The 18,191-nt window shown below is 36.1% G+C and overlaps 1 protein-coding gene across 1 annotated transcript in view; it reads left to right on the top strand.

The window, feature by feature from the left end:
- The window catches only part of ATRNL1 (attractin like 1), a gene marked incomplete at its 5' end in the record, with an annotated part of 455,979 nt that overhangs the window by 86,176 nt on the left and 351,612 nt on the right, over positions 1-18,191 (top strand). The window contains 5 exons of the mRNA XM_008629373.2: positions 726-810; positions 2,437-2,645; positions 4,870-4,988; positions 10,512-10,644; positions 11,941-12,122. Of these exons, the coding sequence (XP_008627595.2) occupies positions 726-810; positions 2,437-2,645; positions 4,870-4,988; positions 10,512-10,644; positions 11,941-12,122 (728 nt within the window). The remainder of the gene's footprint in view (positions 1-725; positions 811-2,436; positions 2,646-4,869; positions 4,989-10,511; positions 10,645-11,940; positions 12,123-18,191) is intronic.

The raw sequence follows: 18,191 nt of genomic DNA on the forward strand, positions 1-18,191 counted from the left end.
AATCTGTAGGTGCTCCCTGTTTCTGTTACTGTGGGATTTGAATATTCAAAGCCGGTAAAGTGTAAGTAGGAAATAATGAAGAAAGGACTAATTGTTCTAAAGAACTAAAACCCTAGTCAGGAAAGAAAAATGAAACCACACCAAAACCACATTTGTGTACAGCAGTTCTAAAAGAAACATGCTCTAGTAATTAATTTGACATGGAGATACTGATACAACATTCCTCTCAAATATGTGGAAAGTAATAAGTAGCATACTTAAATCAAGATACCAAAAATAAGACAATAATGAGATGGGTTGCACAGCTGGAGGAGTGATAGTTTCTCTTAAAACACTTAAGAACTAAGTTTGCTGCCATAGATATTCCATGAAATACTTACAAATTGAAACCCTTCAGCTAATTTGAGAGCATGTAAACATTAGGGCAATATTACTGATCCCTTGATAACAGAGATGGCAGTGCTTGTTGCTGTGGGTGTTGAAATTGGCTGTGAGGGCAGACAACTGTATGTGTAATGAGGTGACTCTTCTATGAATGTCCTGTAGTCTTGATAAATGTCAGGATAGATCAGTGTTGCTGACAGGTTATTGGAGCGTGTACTCACAAATGCATCTAAAAGGAGTAACCTGTTGATTTATCCTTGAGCAGTTAAAATATAGTTCACATGGATTTTGCTGAAAACTTTTCAAATTATTTGATATACGCTTGGTTTTTTGTCTTTCAGCTTGTGACGAATGGAAGATTTTACCAAAACCTAATCTGCATCGAGATGTCAACAGATTTGGTCACACTGCTGTTGTCAGTAATGGGTAAATGAACTGTCTCTTAAATTTTCCTTGCCCTTTTTCTGAAGGAAAAAACTGTAACAGAAATCACACTTAAGTGAAGTATGGTTCAATACCACAGAACTGATGTCATTTATTGAAAGGAAAAGTAGTGCTCATCAGGTAATCAGTGCAGCTAATTCCCAATCTGCCAGGCTGTGGGATCTATTCAGTGACATTTTAGGTTCCAGTGTACTGAGGTGTTTTCTCAGTATTGAGAGCTACACTGAATTTGATATTTGGTACCAAATATAACCCTCACTTAGGTATGATGGGAGAAATCTTCTTCTCTTTGCAGCATGCTATAATTCTTTGTTCTTCTACAATCATAAAATAACCATGTAACTACAATTTGCTATGAAAAGGGAAGATTTTGATGATACTGATATGGTTATCATCTTTAACCACTGGCAGGACGAAAAGCCTGCCAGCAACTAGATCATATTAAGTTGGAAAAGTTGTAGAAAACAATAGTCAGGTTTAAAGAAACGTGTACTATTTGCTTGTCTCAGCTTTCCTTTTGCTGGTTGCCAGCTGGCTTAGTATCTGAAGCTGCAGTACTATAGATCACTGTACCTCTTCTGCATTATTCATCGCACTAATATACTCAGTACTTAAGTATTTGTAGGCAACTTATGGGTCCTCTATATAAGGATCTTGTATAGGTCGGAAATGAGTTAATGGGTAATGCTACAAATAGGAGTGTGACTGCTTTTAACAAAAATAGCACTAAATTGTAAGTATGTACACAGAGCACTTGACATTAATCAATGAACAGATTTATTTATTAAGGCAAAATTGCTTGCAATTAGTGAATTCAGCAACTGATATTTTTCATTATGATTCATGTGTTTTATGACATCTAAGCCATGTCTGATACTTTGAGAACTGTCACTTTCTATGAATTACATTCAAAATACCTCTTTTTTTTTTTTTTTTTTTTAAGAACTTAGTGGCATTTTTGGTGGGGTTTTTGGTACCAAAAAAGTGCAATACAAGATACCTGCCAGATTTTTGCTGTTGGTAACTCTGTGATTAATTCTGTTTTAAGAGTACATCATACAACAGATATAGAGGTTTTCTATTACTGTCTTTTACCCGAGGCTGTTTTTAGTTTTAAATGAGAAGGGTGAGGACTCAGGTCTAGTCTTTTGGTTCCTGTGTCAGCAGCTACTGCATCGTAAATGTTACCAAAAAGAAATATCCATCTTACCAGTTATTGCTGCCTGTCTTGAAAAGAATGTTCTTGTTTTCTACAGGCCAGTATTTCATGCTCTGTTCTCAATATCTAACTGCAAAAATGAGCACAGTCTTCCAAAGCTCTTCATTCTTCTTTCCAAACATTTGGGATATGCCACTCCATAATACATACTGCATGGGGAGCTTCCCGCAATTTTTTGTTACTCTAAACTTCCATGGAGAAGTAAATTGGAAAAGTAATCAATAAAGGAACCACTGATAGAGTCTTTAGTAGAGAAAGAATGAGTTTTGTTTTTTTTAATAATACTATGTGAGTTTTTAATTGTATAATTAATCAATTGTAATTAATGATAAGAAATCAACAAAACGTGTCTACAATAACAGTTGAATTTCCTTGCTTTTTCCTAATAGGTCCATGTATATATTTGGGGGTTTTTCGAGTGTTCTATTGAATGACATCCTCGTGTACAAGCCTCCCAACTGTGAAGCATTCAGAGATGAGGAGCTGTGCAAAAATGCCCGTCCAGGAATAAGGTGTCTGTGGAACAAGAAACATTGTGAATCTTGGGAATCTGGACATGCTAATAACATCCTTAGAGCAAAATGTCCCAAGAAAACAGGTAAGTGAATTCTAGTCTGTTCATGTCATGTTTGCAGTGCAATGTAGGAGATGAGGGCAGGCAAGCCCCCAAATGATCCCCAAGGAAGTAACCAGGACATAGTGACTGTAATGTTAAGACTGTTCCTCTCTGAGTATACCCAGTGCCAGAGATTTATAGACTATTTTTTATAAAATCGTTCACTTGTGGAATCCTTTTGTATTTTACATGCAGGGAAGTAGATGCAAAAGAGCGCAAGTTTAGGTGCTAAGGGAAGAGCAGAACAGCAGTCAGAGCACAAATGGGCACTGCAAGTGATACCCTGGTGTTATGGGCATATGGCACTCTCATACCTGTATGTACCAATAAGAGAGGAAAGCATCACTGCTTCAAGTAGATTACCTATGAAACAGGAACATTTGTACAGAAGAATATAGTACAGACACAGCTGGGAAAAAACCTCAGGCAAACAAGCCCTTTGCAGTGTGTCAGATGGATTCAAGTTTGTCATATGAATTTCTCTGTGGCATTGTGATGGCTGTATTGTTTGAAACAGCAATTTACTGTTATGAATAACTGTTCCAACCTATTCCTAAACATTTTGGCTTGTCACAAATAAATTGCTTGTGAAAGTGTTGTTCTTATATGTCACATGAACAGAATATTTATCCCTGCTGCACGCACCTACTGTTTTTTTCTGTGCATTTTTCCTTTCAGCACAGTGTAAAATTACTTTCCAAATTTTAGCTGTGTGCTGTGTGTACAAACTGCCATACAATTAAACTGCCAGTCTATGTTTAATGTTCATTGAAAAGTTACTAGCACTGCTATTAATCAACACTTCAAGATACTTTCTTTTCCTGATAGCTTTTACTTGTTTTTGGACTGGCTATAAAGTTGCAAACTCAGAAAAAAAAGGTACATGATATAACAAAAACACTATCCAGGTACAGTTTTCTGGAAAATGGCTTTTGTACAGTTTCAGAACTTTTAGAGATACACAGTCTAGAAAGTTTTATCTATATATAAAAAGAAAAAATCCTGTAGCATTAAATTCAAAAGTAATACAGATGAAAGTGGATCTTATAAAAAGCTGATCATAGCAATAGGTGTTTATAAAAGCCAAACAAAACAAAGTACAGATAGGCTGAAGGAAAATAAAAAAGTTAGAGTAGTTTCTAAAGTACGGGTGCTGCAGTGGAAATAAGGTACAACTCAACTTGCAAGAGATGAGGTCTGTAGAATTCCAGTTCTGAAGAAGTTGTGTGAACAGCACTGTTTCACTGCTGTAAAATTCTTCCAGTTTCAGGTGGTAATTTTTTGCCAAAAGCCAATTTTTCATATATTCTTTCACATTACTTGGCTCAATTGTTACCTGGTTGAGAGTATCATCTGAGAAACTTCTGATGGTCAATATTAAAGGATAAGCAGAAATTTTAGTGGTTTTCAAAAGATCGATTCTTGGATGACAAGACTTCCCTGGCAAGAGAGTCTTTTAAGCTTGCATGAACCTGAAACTAAAGAAGCTAAATCAAACAGGAATTAAACACAGTAATCAGTGTAGGAGATGGTACAAATTCTCCTATTTTGCATCATGGCAATTTTTAGAACTTTTGCCTACTTTAAATAGAAGTAATAATTTGTGTCCTAAATGATTTTACATAACCTAAATTTTAGTCCAAGTCCCATTGTTAAGAATATAACATTAACTCTTTCTCAAATACATTTGTAGATAAAGGACAGAACTGTAGCTTACCAATCACTATTAGGTTTATAAATTAATTTAGAAAGATTTAAAATGTCCATGTGTTGCTCATATCTTAGATTTTTTTTATTTGCAACTTTTATCTTGTCTTCATGCGTAGCCATCTAATATTTTTATCAGAATCCTACATCTGAAGAGAATCTTTCTTCTGTGTTAAAGGAGTGAAGAAAAAATAGTTGACAAAACCTTTTCATACTCTTACTTTCTGCATTGTGCTAAGACAGCTTGTGTGTTGTAAATCTGTGAATATTCCCTCAGTTGATACGAGACTTATGAACCTTCAAATATAGTTGTTACTAAAGGAATTTTTAAAGGAGTAAATCCTATTAACGGAATAGAATTAATTTCCTACAGTAACTTAAACCCTTATGAATGTCTAGAGTTCAAATGAAGGATGTAACAGAAAAAGCTCTAAGGAAGTGTTTAAAATGTGGTGTTATTCTCCTTCTGTGGGATGTTTCTGTTTGATTTGTGTGGCAGCTGCTGCAGACGACAGATGTTACCGGTACGCGGACTGCGCGAGCTGCACCGCCAACACCAACGGCTGCCAGTGGTGCGACGACAAGAAGTGCATTTCAGCAAACAGTAACTGTAGCATGGTGAGTCCCGCAAATCTGAGCACGTTATCAGTACTGGGTCCTTCTTCTGGGTTTAGTAGACCAGTAGTTGCTTGTTTCAACACAAACTAACTTGTTTGCCAGGCTTTTGAAGTAAAAATGTTGCAGAAGGCAGAGTTGGAGTGCAGCAAAAAAATCTATCTCAGGGTAGAAAAGGTATTCTTTAGAGTTATGTTGCCTACTGTATATTTCTTAAGACAAATGCTATTATCCCCTAATTAATGACATTTGGAAAGTCACAGAGTCATTATTAACTTGGATTTTGTGCATATATGGTGTATAGTAAACAGACAGAAACCATGAATTCCATCAAGGGTGCTTTTCAGTTTTTTCCCTTTTAATCAGGACCAGACCAGTCTTATTAGTCATGGTCTTCTGATCATTGGTCATCATAGAAATGGTTTTCTTTTTACTGGAGTCACTTGTCATCTTATTAAAGGAACATGAGCTTCTGTAACCATGAGGTCCATTGTCTTGTGATGATTTGGTTCTGATCTTTTTAAGTACAAACAATCAGATCACATAGATTCATGCCAGTTTATGGTTTTCTCTTTTTAGTATTGCTTCGTGCCATACTATGTTTTTGTCCACCAGCATCTCTTGCTTGTTCATTTGATTTTTGCCAAGCTTATAATAGTGTTTTAGCTTTATAAATTTTGCCTCCTTATACTTTTCAGCTATCCACAGACACCTGGCTGTACTTGAGTTCAAAATCCTTACTTTACACATTTCCATTAGTAAAAGTATCTTGCTCTCTGGCTTGAACCTGATGCAAATCAATCTTTTTCTCCAGACAGACAAATTAAAGTGTGAGTTGGATTGACTGTGACTCAAATCTTGCCCGTTCAGAGTGAGCACAGCCAGGTCTAATCACTAGCATTTGTAGCTAGTCACTACTAATAAAAGCAGTGCAGACACAAATTCATCAGTAGCCACGTTATAAGTCTGTCAGAGGGATTTTGCATTCCAGGCACTAATGGTTTGTGATCTTCAAGGGCCCTTCTTTTCCTGACACATTGTTCTTTATTAGGTGCTAATTTTCTAACTGTGGTTTTCAACTCCTGAACAAGGAATAGTTGCTAAGAAGCAGACCATCTTCATTCCTAATAAATGATCCCTAATAAATGTGGAGCACTGGGTATTTTAGCACAGGCTTCTCGGTTCAGTGTCCTTCTTTGACAACCTTTCATGACTGTCAGCTTAATTAGCAAACGATGCACCAGTCTTCTCTGTATCATTTCCTGTCTTTTATTCAGGGTTTGAAGTGGACTGAAAAGGCTGTTAGTGTAGTTACTGAAGAATGGGATAGCAAAAATTCATCAAAATGATTTCTGGAAAGAGGTGCTATCATAAATGGAAGGTGGCTGTTGCAAAATTAGTCTATTGGCCGTGAGATGATAGAGGCAGAATTTTGCAGCTTTGATATAAACCCACCAAAACAGCATCAACAGAATGGCACCATGTGGAAAAACAGAATGGATCAGGCTGATTATCCATTTTCATAGACTGCTACTTCTGGACTAGGTCCACAAATGATAATGTTGTGACAGCACTGTGATGGTAATATGGGATAACAAGCTGTAGACTTAGGAGCATCACAAGGAGCCTTTGCAGCTGTACAAAGGCCTTGATTTATGACTTAGATCATAGAACACCGGATGAGACAGACAGTAATGTTTTAGAATCTGCTGTTGTTGCCTCATGGAAGCTTGCCAGTTTACTAAAGATATGCTCTCAACCAGTTTGGCATTGGCCTCATGGTCACAGATATCTGCAAAGCAGTGATTACTCTGCTGATTGGAAGGCCTGTAAAATACGAACATTTCCCTGAAATAACTCTAGTTGGACAGATGGATTTCATGAGCAGTGCTAATGCACTGATGATGCACATACCCCTGCCTATGCTCACCCTCTGATGTGAGCCAGCACATTAACAGAACACTACATTCCAATACTGTGCAGACTCGTGCATCATCAAGGTATAGATCGTATAGATCGTACTCATATGTGATGTCATTGGAAGCAGAGGCTTGCAATGCCTGGTTGGTCTGGATCTGTGTAATATGTTTATGAAACTGTAATCACTCTGTATGTCTGCACACAAAATGCCTTATCTTGCATCCTGTGAAAATAATATTCCATTGCTTCTGATCATATTGGCAGAAAAGTAACTATATTTATAGTTTGTAATGGAAACAAGTCTTTACCAAAAAAAGAAAAAAAGAAAAGGCTTTGTTGGAGAGATTAATTTCATTTTAGATTGCTGCAACTTTACGAGATGTCATTTTTCATAAAGTAATACCATGGAAGAGTAAGCTCCTCCATGAAAGTAAAATCTTTTTATACTTTACCAAATAAAGTGGTAAATTGCTGGAGAGGGCTGACTGCAACAAAATGCAGTTTTCTTCACCGAGGAAGACCAGAGACAGATTGAATTTTAGAGTAAAAAAATTTGCTTTGTCAATTTTGTTCCATTGCTGAAGAGAAAAAAAGAATTGATAAAGTGGCCTTAAAGAGAGCCTTAGTATGTTGAGGCATGGCTGAATTGTTATATTTCTGCCTCCACCCAGTATTGCATTTTTGAAAATGTCATTGCTTTCAGAAGCTCCAAGGGGAGCATGTTCCTACAACAGGGACATGTTTTCTCTCTGACTGAGACCAGCCATGCTCTTACTGCCAGGAGCAGTCTCTGAATTTTGTGTGTTGGTCTCCACACGTGCAGTACGATAAAGCCTCAGTTGATGACAGGTACCTAAATACAGCCCAGATTGGTGTGTGATTTAAAAGTGTTCTTTACCTGAGTGTGGCAACATAAAGCAAATATTGTCAAACCTGTGAAGGGGATGGTAAAGAGCGTTTTGCTAAGGATATGGGATACTAGGGGATGCTTCAAAGAGACCTATACTCCTACATTGTTAAATATTTTTACACAGTGCCTTAAAGACGGGAATCCTTGTCTTTTTGTAATGTTTGCATCACTTACATAAAGCTCCATCTTTAATGATGGGAGTCCTTGGATGATACACTAATACCAACAACAGTAATCATGGCCATCTGCCTACATTTGAGGGATTCAAAGAATAGTCAAGAGGAAATGTGTAAAGTAGTAGAAGGAAATATGAATAGAATCAAATTTATCTTGGAGGAAAAAAAGAAAAGTTATGACTAAGAAGTACTTAGAATTTAGGACTAAGTAGCAAGTTTCGGGAGTAGCTTCAGGGAAATAGTAGCAAATCCGTAAATTAATAATTTACATTTAGTCTAGGCAAACTAGACAAGGTTATACTGTTAACCTGAAAAATCCAGGAGGGGGAGAGACGTACCTAATTTAATAGCAATTTCTGAAATTCTAAGATAAACTACTGTAGGATTTTAATTCTCCAGTAAATACTCAGAAAATCACTGCAGTTCATAAGTCTGTCTATATACCACCACATCAGGATCAGTACGTAAAAAAAATCTAAGTAAATCAGACATGAGGGAAGCTTTATACATAATATGATTTACTCATGCTTTGGTGTGTAAACATTATAAATATCCTACAGCAATACAGAACTTCTGTAACAGATGGACTGTCATCTTTCTGAGTTTCATTGGGTTTGGTAGTTTAAGTTATAACCTTAATATTGTGTTAATATGAATTACCTATTGGATTCACATCTACATTGAACTAATGAGATTTTCTTGCAAGCAGTGTTTAAATTGGATTTAAGGGAAATAAATGCTGGGAATAAGGGAATACAACAAAGAACATTATTATAGAACAGCCACTAGTACTTTGAATTTTATTTTAAACATTAAATAACCAGCACACAACAAGCTTCATGATTAGAAAGTAATAGAATAAATATCTTGGCTTAGGTGGAAAATTGTAATCTGTATGTAATACTACTGAAGAGTATATAATTTAAAAAAGAAATCTGAATGCTTAAGGGTATGTCAAAATGAAGTGTTAAAAGTGAGTATTAGTTGAGCTATTGTAAATGAGCAGATGGTGGTTACTTGTGCTCTAAAATTCACCTTAAAGCATCTCTCAGGCAGTTTTGGGAATATGCTTCATGACTGAGTGAAGCTAAATGTGGGTTTGTAGCAAAGATTTTTTTTTGCTTTACTGTTTGTATGCATTTTTTACCTAGATAGACAGTCTGTTACTTGCTGGCATTGCCTTTGGCTCTGTTCCATACTGTGGTGTAGATGCCTTCATCCAGACCTGCTTTTCTGGTCTTTTTTGCTTCACAGTAGCCTTTCCTCTAGAACAGAAAAAAGTCAGGACCTGTTATAATAAACTTACTGGTAGGCATCTGATCCAATAAAGGCAAAAAATGAAAATAAAATAAAGTCCCTCAACACCAGTGTTCTTCTGCAGGAATGAAGCTGGTTCTATGTGAGATTGACAATTCTCTTTAACAAATGCATTATTTCAGGACTTTAAAAAAAATGGAAATAAAGGAAGGCACCTTTCCTCCCCCCTGCCCTATCAATGTCCATATTCCAGTACTTAGCCCTGTGTAACTTACTGTCATGCAGTCCCTTTATAAGTTGTTTAATCATACTGCAGGAGACTATTGGAAAGGAAGGCAACCAAAATTGTCGATAAATCATGCATTTGCTATCCAAGTGCAATCCATTTTTGCTGCCATGTATTAATTTAATCTTTTGTTGTTCAAGAGAGACAAGACTTGTTAGGGTTTGACAAGAGGGACTCCCAGAGGTCCCTTCCAATCTCAACTGTTCTGTGAGTATGAGGCTGTCTTGCATTAGGACTTACTTTTAATTATTACCTTGAAATTAATTTGGTAGAGAGAGCCTTATAGTTGAGCTGAATTGGCTGAGGATTTAGGGCAGTTCATTAAATAAGGTATCAATACAATGTCTTAATTAAAAGTACTATGCAGAGGGAAGAAAAATTTGTATTCAATATGTCTAACTTGGAAGACCTCAGTTTTTAGGAAAAAAACAAACACTGACAAAACCCAATAAAAGCCTCCAGGTAATTCTTTCAGTGTTTACTGCTTTTCTTGTATACTAAGGTACAAAGGAATGAAGTTATCCCTGGTTTTATGTCACGTGTAGAGCATATTCTTGCACCTTCAGTCAGATGTAATTATTTTGCGCCTTGTGCCATTTTTTAGGTTCTGTTTGACTATTTTGCTTGCTTTAACCTGCATAGGATGAAATAATTTAGTGAGAGTATAACCCTTAACTATCTAAGAAATAGATATTTTATTTAGTTGTTTAAGCTCTTCCTGCTCACTGTACAGGGAATTGGCCTCTTCAGTTTGACACTCATAGTTGTGTAGAACAAGTGGAGTGATTTGTGCTCTGGAGATGTGTTCTGCATCTGGTAAAGGATTCTAGACAAGGAACTTAAATTCAGCCTAGTTTCTAAGTGGCCACGACTTTCTGGCAGGGATCCACCTGCTCAGTATTTCAGTTTTGATTTCTGTTTTTTTTTAACATTAGATGTATGCTTGAGATGCTGCTTTGTCTGTTCAATTTTTGCAGTCGGTTAAAAACTACACGAAGTGTCACGTGAGGAACGAGCAGATCTGCAATAAACTGACGAGCTGCAAGAGCTGCTCCCTGCACCTGAACTGCCAGTGGGACCAGCGGCAGCAGGAGTGCCAGGCCCTACCTGGTAAGGGGACACTGCTGCTCACAGCTGCTTTTGAAACGGGGTAAATCTCCTCCGTGTTTCCAGAGAGTGTTTGTTCAGCGAGCAGACATGGATTTGTTTTATTTGTGCACCCTCATCTTGCCTGTCTGTGCCTGTCCAGGTGAACCCAGATGTGATTACACCACTGATTGGGGTAGCAGTGCTACCTTTAATCGTGGTGGGGGAGATGGTAAGGTTAGTGAAGGCATAATGATGTGTACCTCTGCACAAGCCAGCGACGAGCTCTGGCCTGTGGGGACCACTGAGCACAGAGCTGAATGGCCATACTGGGGGTTTTACTGTTGCCTATGCACTGACACTGTTACTTTTGCTAGCTGCAGTTTTACCTTATAAGTTATCATTCAATTATACTTCAATTTTCTTGTGCAGATAGGGCCCAAGATCTAGTTTCTTGATTGTCTAATGTTGGTACTGCTATGAAAGCAGTGAATATTAAAATGCTAATATGAAAGATTCTCAGAAGGTGAGTGTTAACATTCTGAAATAGTATTTATTCTGTAATTTATATTCATAGCTACATATATGCAGTTAGATGTCAGAACCTTTTCTACTTGATCTTTATGTCCAGATGAAGTTAATGAACACATTTTTTTTCACAGAGATGATTCATTAAATAACTTGAATCAATTTATTCTGTGCAGTTCAAAACTGTGTTTGTGTAATCTTTGTGAAGATTGACTAGAACAGTTGCTCTTACTTATCTTTTAATAGTTACCTGAGTCTGAGTAAAATGCTGTAAAATGTTGAGGAGGAAATATTTTCTGTGGTGTTATCTGAATTTTCTATCATTTGAGTTGCATTAGTATTTAGGCAAATATAAATGCAAAGGTATGGTAAAACAAGTATAGAGTAAAGTTGTGACTTCTTAATTCTAGGACAGTTGTTTTCAGATTTTGGAATTTACATAACATTTAAGTAAAAGTAGTTGTTAAAACTATTATTTATGTACCTAATCCAATCTTAATATTTAGTTGTGCTCAATTTTGAATGCAGGGAAGAAATAGCAACGTAAAATATTGTGCTGAAACTTAGCATGTATCTTATAATTATTTTTAAAGTTCTTAGAAGTTTCTTTTCATAAAAATACACTATTCTGTGTGATGATACTTGGTATTTCAGAACTTATGTGATGTGAAAAGGGAAATTGAGTGTGGGATGTATTTTGATTTACGATCTCAGGAAGTTAAAATTCAGACTCCCTTGGGCTTTTTAAAAGTTTTTTTCAAATCAGCTTTAATCATATGCTTTTTGCACCAGCTCATCTGTGTGGAGAAAGATGGAATCACATTGGAGATGCCTGCCTCCACATAAATTCCAGTCGGGAAAGCTATGACAATGCCAAACTATATTGCTACAATTTGAGTGGAAATCTTGCCTCATTAACAACCTCAAAAGAAGTGGAATTTGTTCTGGATGAAATTCAGAAGTATACACTTCAGGTAACTTGAGTAACTGTAATTTATGCTTATGGGAAATAAACTTGCTTTGAGAAATCTGGTTTAGGGTTTTGTCCAAAGAGAGGAAAGTTTATGCCTTTAAAGAAATGTAATGTGGTGCTGACGACTGGTGTAAGTCATGTGCGGGATATTAAGGAAATCTCATATTTAAAAAAAATCACACAGCAGTTCCCAAGGTTTCCCCTCCCCAGAGTTAAACGTTACTATTGGAAGAGAGTATTTGCTCAAGAGAATGTCTGGAAAAATTATTTTGTGTCCTGGGTTCTGCTGTGAGAGAGTTAATCCTGAAATTCAACACAGGCACGGTCCAGCAATGGGGATGGTAACCCCGTGCAGTACAGGTGTAACTTCTCCAGAAACACCAGTTTCCTCTGTAACTGGTTTGTGGGATCAAAGGGTCACAGAGAAGCTGCACTAGTATGTAAAACATGTAGCAATTCCCTGCACAGCAGCACTGGAATTAGCTGGAGCTAATTAGCTTTCTCTAATAATGGTGGGGGAGAGAGAGAGCTGAAAACTCTTCCATGCTTCTGGCAAATGCAGCAAGCTACCACGAGAATATTCCTTAGAAAAGCAATCCATATTACTTTTGTTAGCTGTGGGACAAGAGAAGGGAAGATAAATTACCTGTCCCTGGGTGGTCAGGTTCAATTTTTTAGCAGTTAAATATTCAAATGCTTATTGCTGTGTTTAAACATCACTGTTTAAAGTATATGAAATATAAGAATGCTCAAAAATGTGAAACCCCACAGTGTACACTCAGATGGGATATCTTAGTAGAATATGATTCCATTACAAACAAATCAGTTCTTCTTAGCAAGGGACATTTTTGGAAGTGTATATTTAGTTTTGTAGAACATGTCTGTTCAAAATCCTCAAATTTTTAAGTAGTTCAGGATTTTACAGTTAAAGGAAAATGAAAGATAATTGTGGATAATAATTAAAGCTTATATCAAACTAGCATGTGATTTAAGAAGTTGTTCTGCTGCAGATAAATTGAGATCATTCAAAGAAAATAGCAGTTAAGGATTGCCTTTATGTTATAATGGATCTGAGAGCAAGAGTTTAGCAACATATATTGTGGACAAAAATATTCTATTATCCTTTTTAGCATTCCATTTCAAAATGCAGATGCAAGCATAGGTTATGTACTTAAAGTTTTTGTGTATTTCCCAAATAAATATAAGATCTGGACAGAGAAAATATTTTTTACTAGAAAAACACTTTTTTCTCTATTTTGGTAATAAAGGAGAGAGAGAAATCATTCTGTGTCAGAAGTTCTTCCCTGATGTTGTAATTACTGCAGCCTTGAAGCTCATTCTGTCTGCCCACTCTGATATTGTGTTAATGTTGAAAATGTAATTGAAACAAAAGCAACAACAAAATCATGTTGTCAGCATGATTGCTATGGTTATTTATTTTGCCACCTTTTTTCCTCTTTGCTTTCCTTTCCCCTGATTCCTGTTAAAACACTGTGCAGGATGCCTTCAAATCTAATAATGTGTGATAGACTATTGATATGACTGATTTTGCCTGATTGGCTTGAGGTGTACATGAGAAATAGCTTTTTTTAGTGTTTGGAAGCAATATTTTTCTTGCATTTCAGAGCTTAGAACTTCTGCAAGGTGACATCCTGCTGAGCATATCTTTATTTAAATGAAGTACATCCTGAGCCAATGTGGTGATGTAAATTTGAGATACCTCAAATACAGTTAAAGCAATTGCAGACAAATGTATACACTTTAAAAAAATTTTGTCTTGGCTTAAACAATCATTTAGCTATCAGAACTTCTACAGAAATTCTGCCATGAATTATCCTTGTGTTTTCAGTGGCATTTAGAAAAAAAAAAGAAGACTTTTTTCATTCATATCTCTCTGTCCAGCTACATTTATTCAGTGTGAGATATCCTAAATGTGTTATCAGGTGTGACAGAGGCTCTCTGAAACTTCTTGATCTTCTTTTGCCTGCCTTTCCCTCTCAAACTGCAATCATAATGATTTAAAGAACGAGATTTCATTTTAGATGGCTTGTATCTGTAGCAGGTGATGGTGGGGAGCTCACAAATGGAGTCAGAGCAGCTGTAAGGTGAACACCGTAGCTTTAATCTCTATTATCGGCAGTAGAGTTTGGCTTGTGTGGTTAGTGTTGAAGGCTTCAAAATCTTTAGCCTGGAAAAAAAAAAGATTTCCGTTTCACCTGAAAACAAAAACTTTTCAGGATTAATGAATGTGTCAGAGCAACATTTGGAAATAAGAACATGATTCTGACTTTATCTCCTTGTTATTTGGTATTCTTATGCTGAGAAAAGAAAAGCAGCTTTGGTAGCTGTTGTGTATTTTACAAACTGTTAAAATAGTGTCAATAAATATTATAGCCTGGAAGAGCATTCTTTATTGTTCAAAGAAACATCATATGACTTTGTAGATTGTTTTCTAATACACAAAGGCCTTTTTCTGGGACAAATTTAGGACAATTTCTTTATCATATTTAGAATAACACATGATGATTTGGAAAGATTCAGAGGGAGGGGACTGCCATTGTCTCCATATTCTATCCAGACCTCATTGTGTATAAATAATTTCTCCTAATCCCAGTACTACACTGGAAATCAATAGGTTACCTCCTTTTAAAGGATAATGAGAAGATTCATTTGGTACTAAAGAAAGGGACAAAACAAAGATCTGTGTGGTATGAACTCAAAACACTGTTGAATTTGCAGACATATTTTAAAATTATCCCCAGTAGTTTAAAGTCTAGTTTGTATTGTTCATTAAAAATAAATTAAATTCTGTCAGAGAATGCCAAAGTAAACACTATGGATAGGCTCCAGATTCCCACACTAAAGAAAAATGACACTTAATATTTTTTCTTATATGCTTTTATTGACCTAGTAAGCAAAATATTATGAAAGGGAAGATGTGAGTTTCTCTGGAAAGTAGATTAAACAGCAATATGAGGTTAATTAACTGTTCCTGATAATATTCAAATGTTGTATATTCATTTAAAAGTGCAATTGGCTCTCTTGGGAGTTTTTTTGCAACTGTGGGATTTAACTAAAAATAATAATTTTCTTGTTAGCATGCAATAAATTCTGAGAAGATTTAATTTTGGTGTAGTAAGCACAAACAAAGAAGAGAATAGTTTCACACAATGCCTTTCATTATATAAACTGTTTGCAACTTTTCCTTCGACTCTCTGCTCACAAGGCTAAGCATCTTTTTATAAATTACACTAGAGTGTAGGTTGCAGTTAATTAGTGAGCTTTGCATAGCAATGTTATTCCTTGTTAGCTCAAAGTATTCTCTGAGGGCTCTATGTTTCTGTGGTTTTAAAATGTGTGTTATTGTGGTGAAGTTGACATCTACTCTTTGTTTCTGAATTACTCCCTTTACTAGAGTTTCCACCAGTCCCACTTTCCTATTGTGGTTTTGTAAGTCTAATAAATTATTTTATCACTTTGTCTCCATTTACAGTTGTTGCATTGACTGTCCATTAGCTCACTTCTAGTTTAACTGTCTTCCTGTGTTCAGGATGAGGGGAGCTCAACTTGCTTTGGATGCCTGAGAATGCAAATTTCTCCCCCAAAATTGTCCCCTCTAAAGAAGAAATTCCAAGAAGAAACCAAAGCGCCCCTGGAATACTAGCTATAATCTCTGTAGATGGAAATTGGAGAAGTTCTAGTTTTTTCAGTTTGGCACATTGTACATTTTTATAGACCAATGGGACTACAGCAAAGTTTAAAAAGAGTAGAAGAATTAGGTGTTCTCATGACCTAATGCATGACTCCAGAGACACTTAAAACTCATGGATTTTGCTTCCAGTGCTTAAAATGTGTCATTCACTGGGTAAATATTTACAAAATATGGACTGGTATCTGGCATAGTCAGAATTGATGTATATTTAAGGAATGGAAAACCAAGCAGGGTGTCTGCACAGAATGCATTGTTTCTCTTCACAGAGCTGCTATTTTCAGGAAGCAGGTTTTTTGTTCAAAATGGTGCAGAAAAGAGGCAAAATAAATGCAAGGCTTTCTCCAGACTGTGAATGTTGTGGAAATATGGGCACTGAGAGGCCACAGCATTTTCAAAGTTTAATTGTATGTTTCATCCTACAGCAACAAATCAAGGAGTTGAAACAATTCTTGACAAGTTTGTTGAATTTTGTTTATAAACTGTTGTGATGCACACAATAGAAAATGAGACATTAGTGTATTAGAGACTTTCAGGATGATTTCAGATCCAAAGTAAAAGGAATTTAAATAAAGGAGGAGATAAATTTTTGAAGGAGATATATACTTCCGCATAATTTGCATAAATAAGAAACGGGAGATTTTTGAGCCTCCGTGGTAATTGGCTATTCATTAAAGGTAGTCTTGCTCAATTCACTCATTTGCAAATTATTTAGCCCTCATTAGTTTAGTGCTGAGGCAGCAATAGTACCTGAAAAAATGTGTCATGAGTAGAAATGATCCCTTTCACTTTAGATCCCAAAGCAACTTAATCTGACTTAAATTCTCTGAGTAAGCAGTGGATTTAACATCAACTATCAGCTTTCCAGTTAAGGTTACACAATTTTCATTTCTAACATAGTTCCATAATTACTATTTTATAACAAATTAAAATTGTGTGATTTAGAATAAGAGAAGAGAATATTTTTGAAGCTATTACTGATCAGTGTTTACTAGATTCCTGTTATGGCTAAAAGTTGGTCTTATGTTCATCTTAATAGGTGTAGATGAGATTACAGAATGATGTTCTATCAGTATGCATTGTATGACTGCAATTTTGTTCTCTGCCGGATGAAAATAAAGCCTTGCCCAGTAATTTTTCTCAGAATTTAATAATTCTGAAATATTTTCTAACTTCGAGATTGATCTCTCATTTAAAAAGGCTTTTTGGCAACTTGTTTTCAATGTTATAAAAGATGGTTCTATGAAAACAGATAAACTGTGACTAGCTGTTTTTCAAGCACAAATATAAAGTTTCTAAGATGGGTGGTGGGTGCTAAAAAATAGCCTAGAAAGATATGGATGGGAGGACAAACATACTCTAGAGATGATTCCAAATTTTAAATAGTGTAGTGGGATAAGGCTATACAATATTTCTCAAGATATATTCGATTATGTTCTCCATTGCAACATTAGTAAGGCACATTACAAATTTTCTCGAGATGGAGTTGATCGCCTTCTGTGTATTGCATTGCTTTGATTTTTTTGTTTTGCTTTTTAAACAGATAATTTGCCAAGAATGCTCTTGTGTGGGCTTGTTGTGGTGTTGTTGATGCTGTTTTAAAATGAATTGTATGTAATGTATCAAGGGAGTTTTTATAGATATGCATAGATGGATAGAAAGAAAGAGCAAGTCTTCAGAACTCTCTGAGGAGTAACGTCCTTCCCACTTACATGCTGAGTAAAGATCACCTGAACTTCCAGTAAAGGAGTTGATTTGCACTGTATTTTTCAGTCATCTGGTTTGATAACAAATATTTTTCAAGAGGCCTAGGAGCTGGAATCTCATCAGCAAGTTCTGGTTCCAGAGAATTGGCAGTCTCGTTTCCTTCCTGTCTGATCCTCTTCAGAAGCATCTTTGGCAAGATATTCAAAGTAAAGGAATCAGTTTTCTACATTCATTTTGCATTATATGAAACAATCATAGAGTTCAAGTGAAGGATGTTCAACTCTCATTATTTCTTAAGCCTGAGGAAGAAACTGGATTGGCATTTTCAGTTGACACATTTGAAGTCCCTCAGTTGCTTCAAGTACTTTGAGATTCCCAGCTATTCTGACTGAACCTTCCATCATTTTGAGAAATAATTTATACTAGATTTATATAGCATGGCCAGAGAGGCCTGAGTGGGCCTGCAAGGTCACAGCTTCAATAGTGTGTATTTGATAATGTGTTCATCAGCATTTGGGTCTGTATTTTGATGTCTTATCCTAGCAAAGAGCCAAAGATGGTACATATGGAATTCAGATGCCTGACATGATGCCTCTAAGCTCTCCAGATAGCACAGCTATTAAGAATGATTCTGACTGTGATATGTGTTGCTTT

The sequence above is a fragment of the Corvus brachyrhynchos genome, unplaced genomic scaffold (assembly GCF_000691975.1).
Source record: "Corvus brachyrhynchos isolate BGI_N302 unplaced genomic scaffold, ASM69197v1 scaffold783, whole genome shotgun sequence".
Lineage (NCBI taxonomy): Eukaryota > Metazoa > Chordata > Aves > Passeriformes > Corvidae > Corvus > Corvus brachyrhynchos.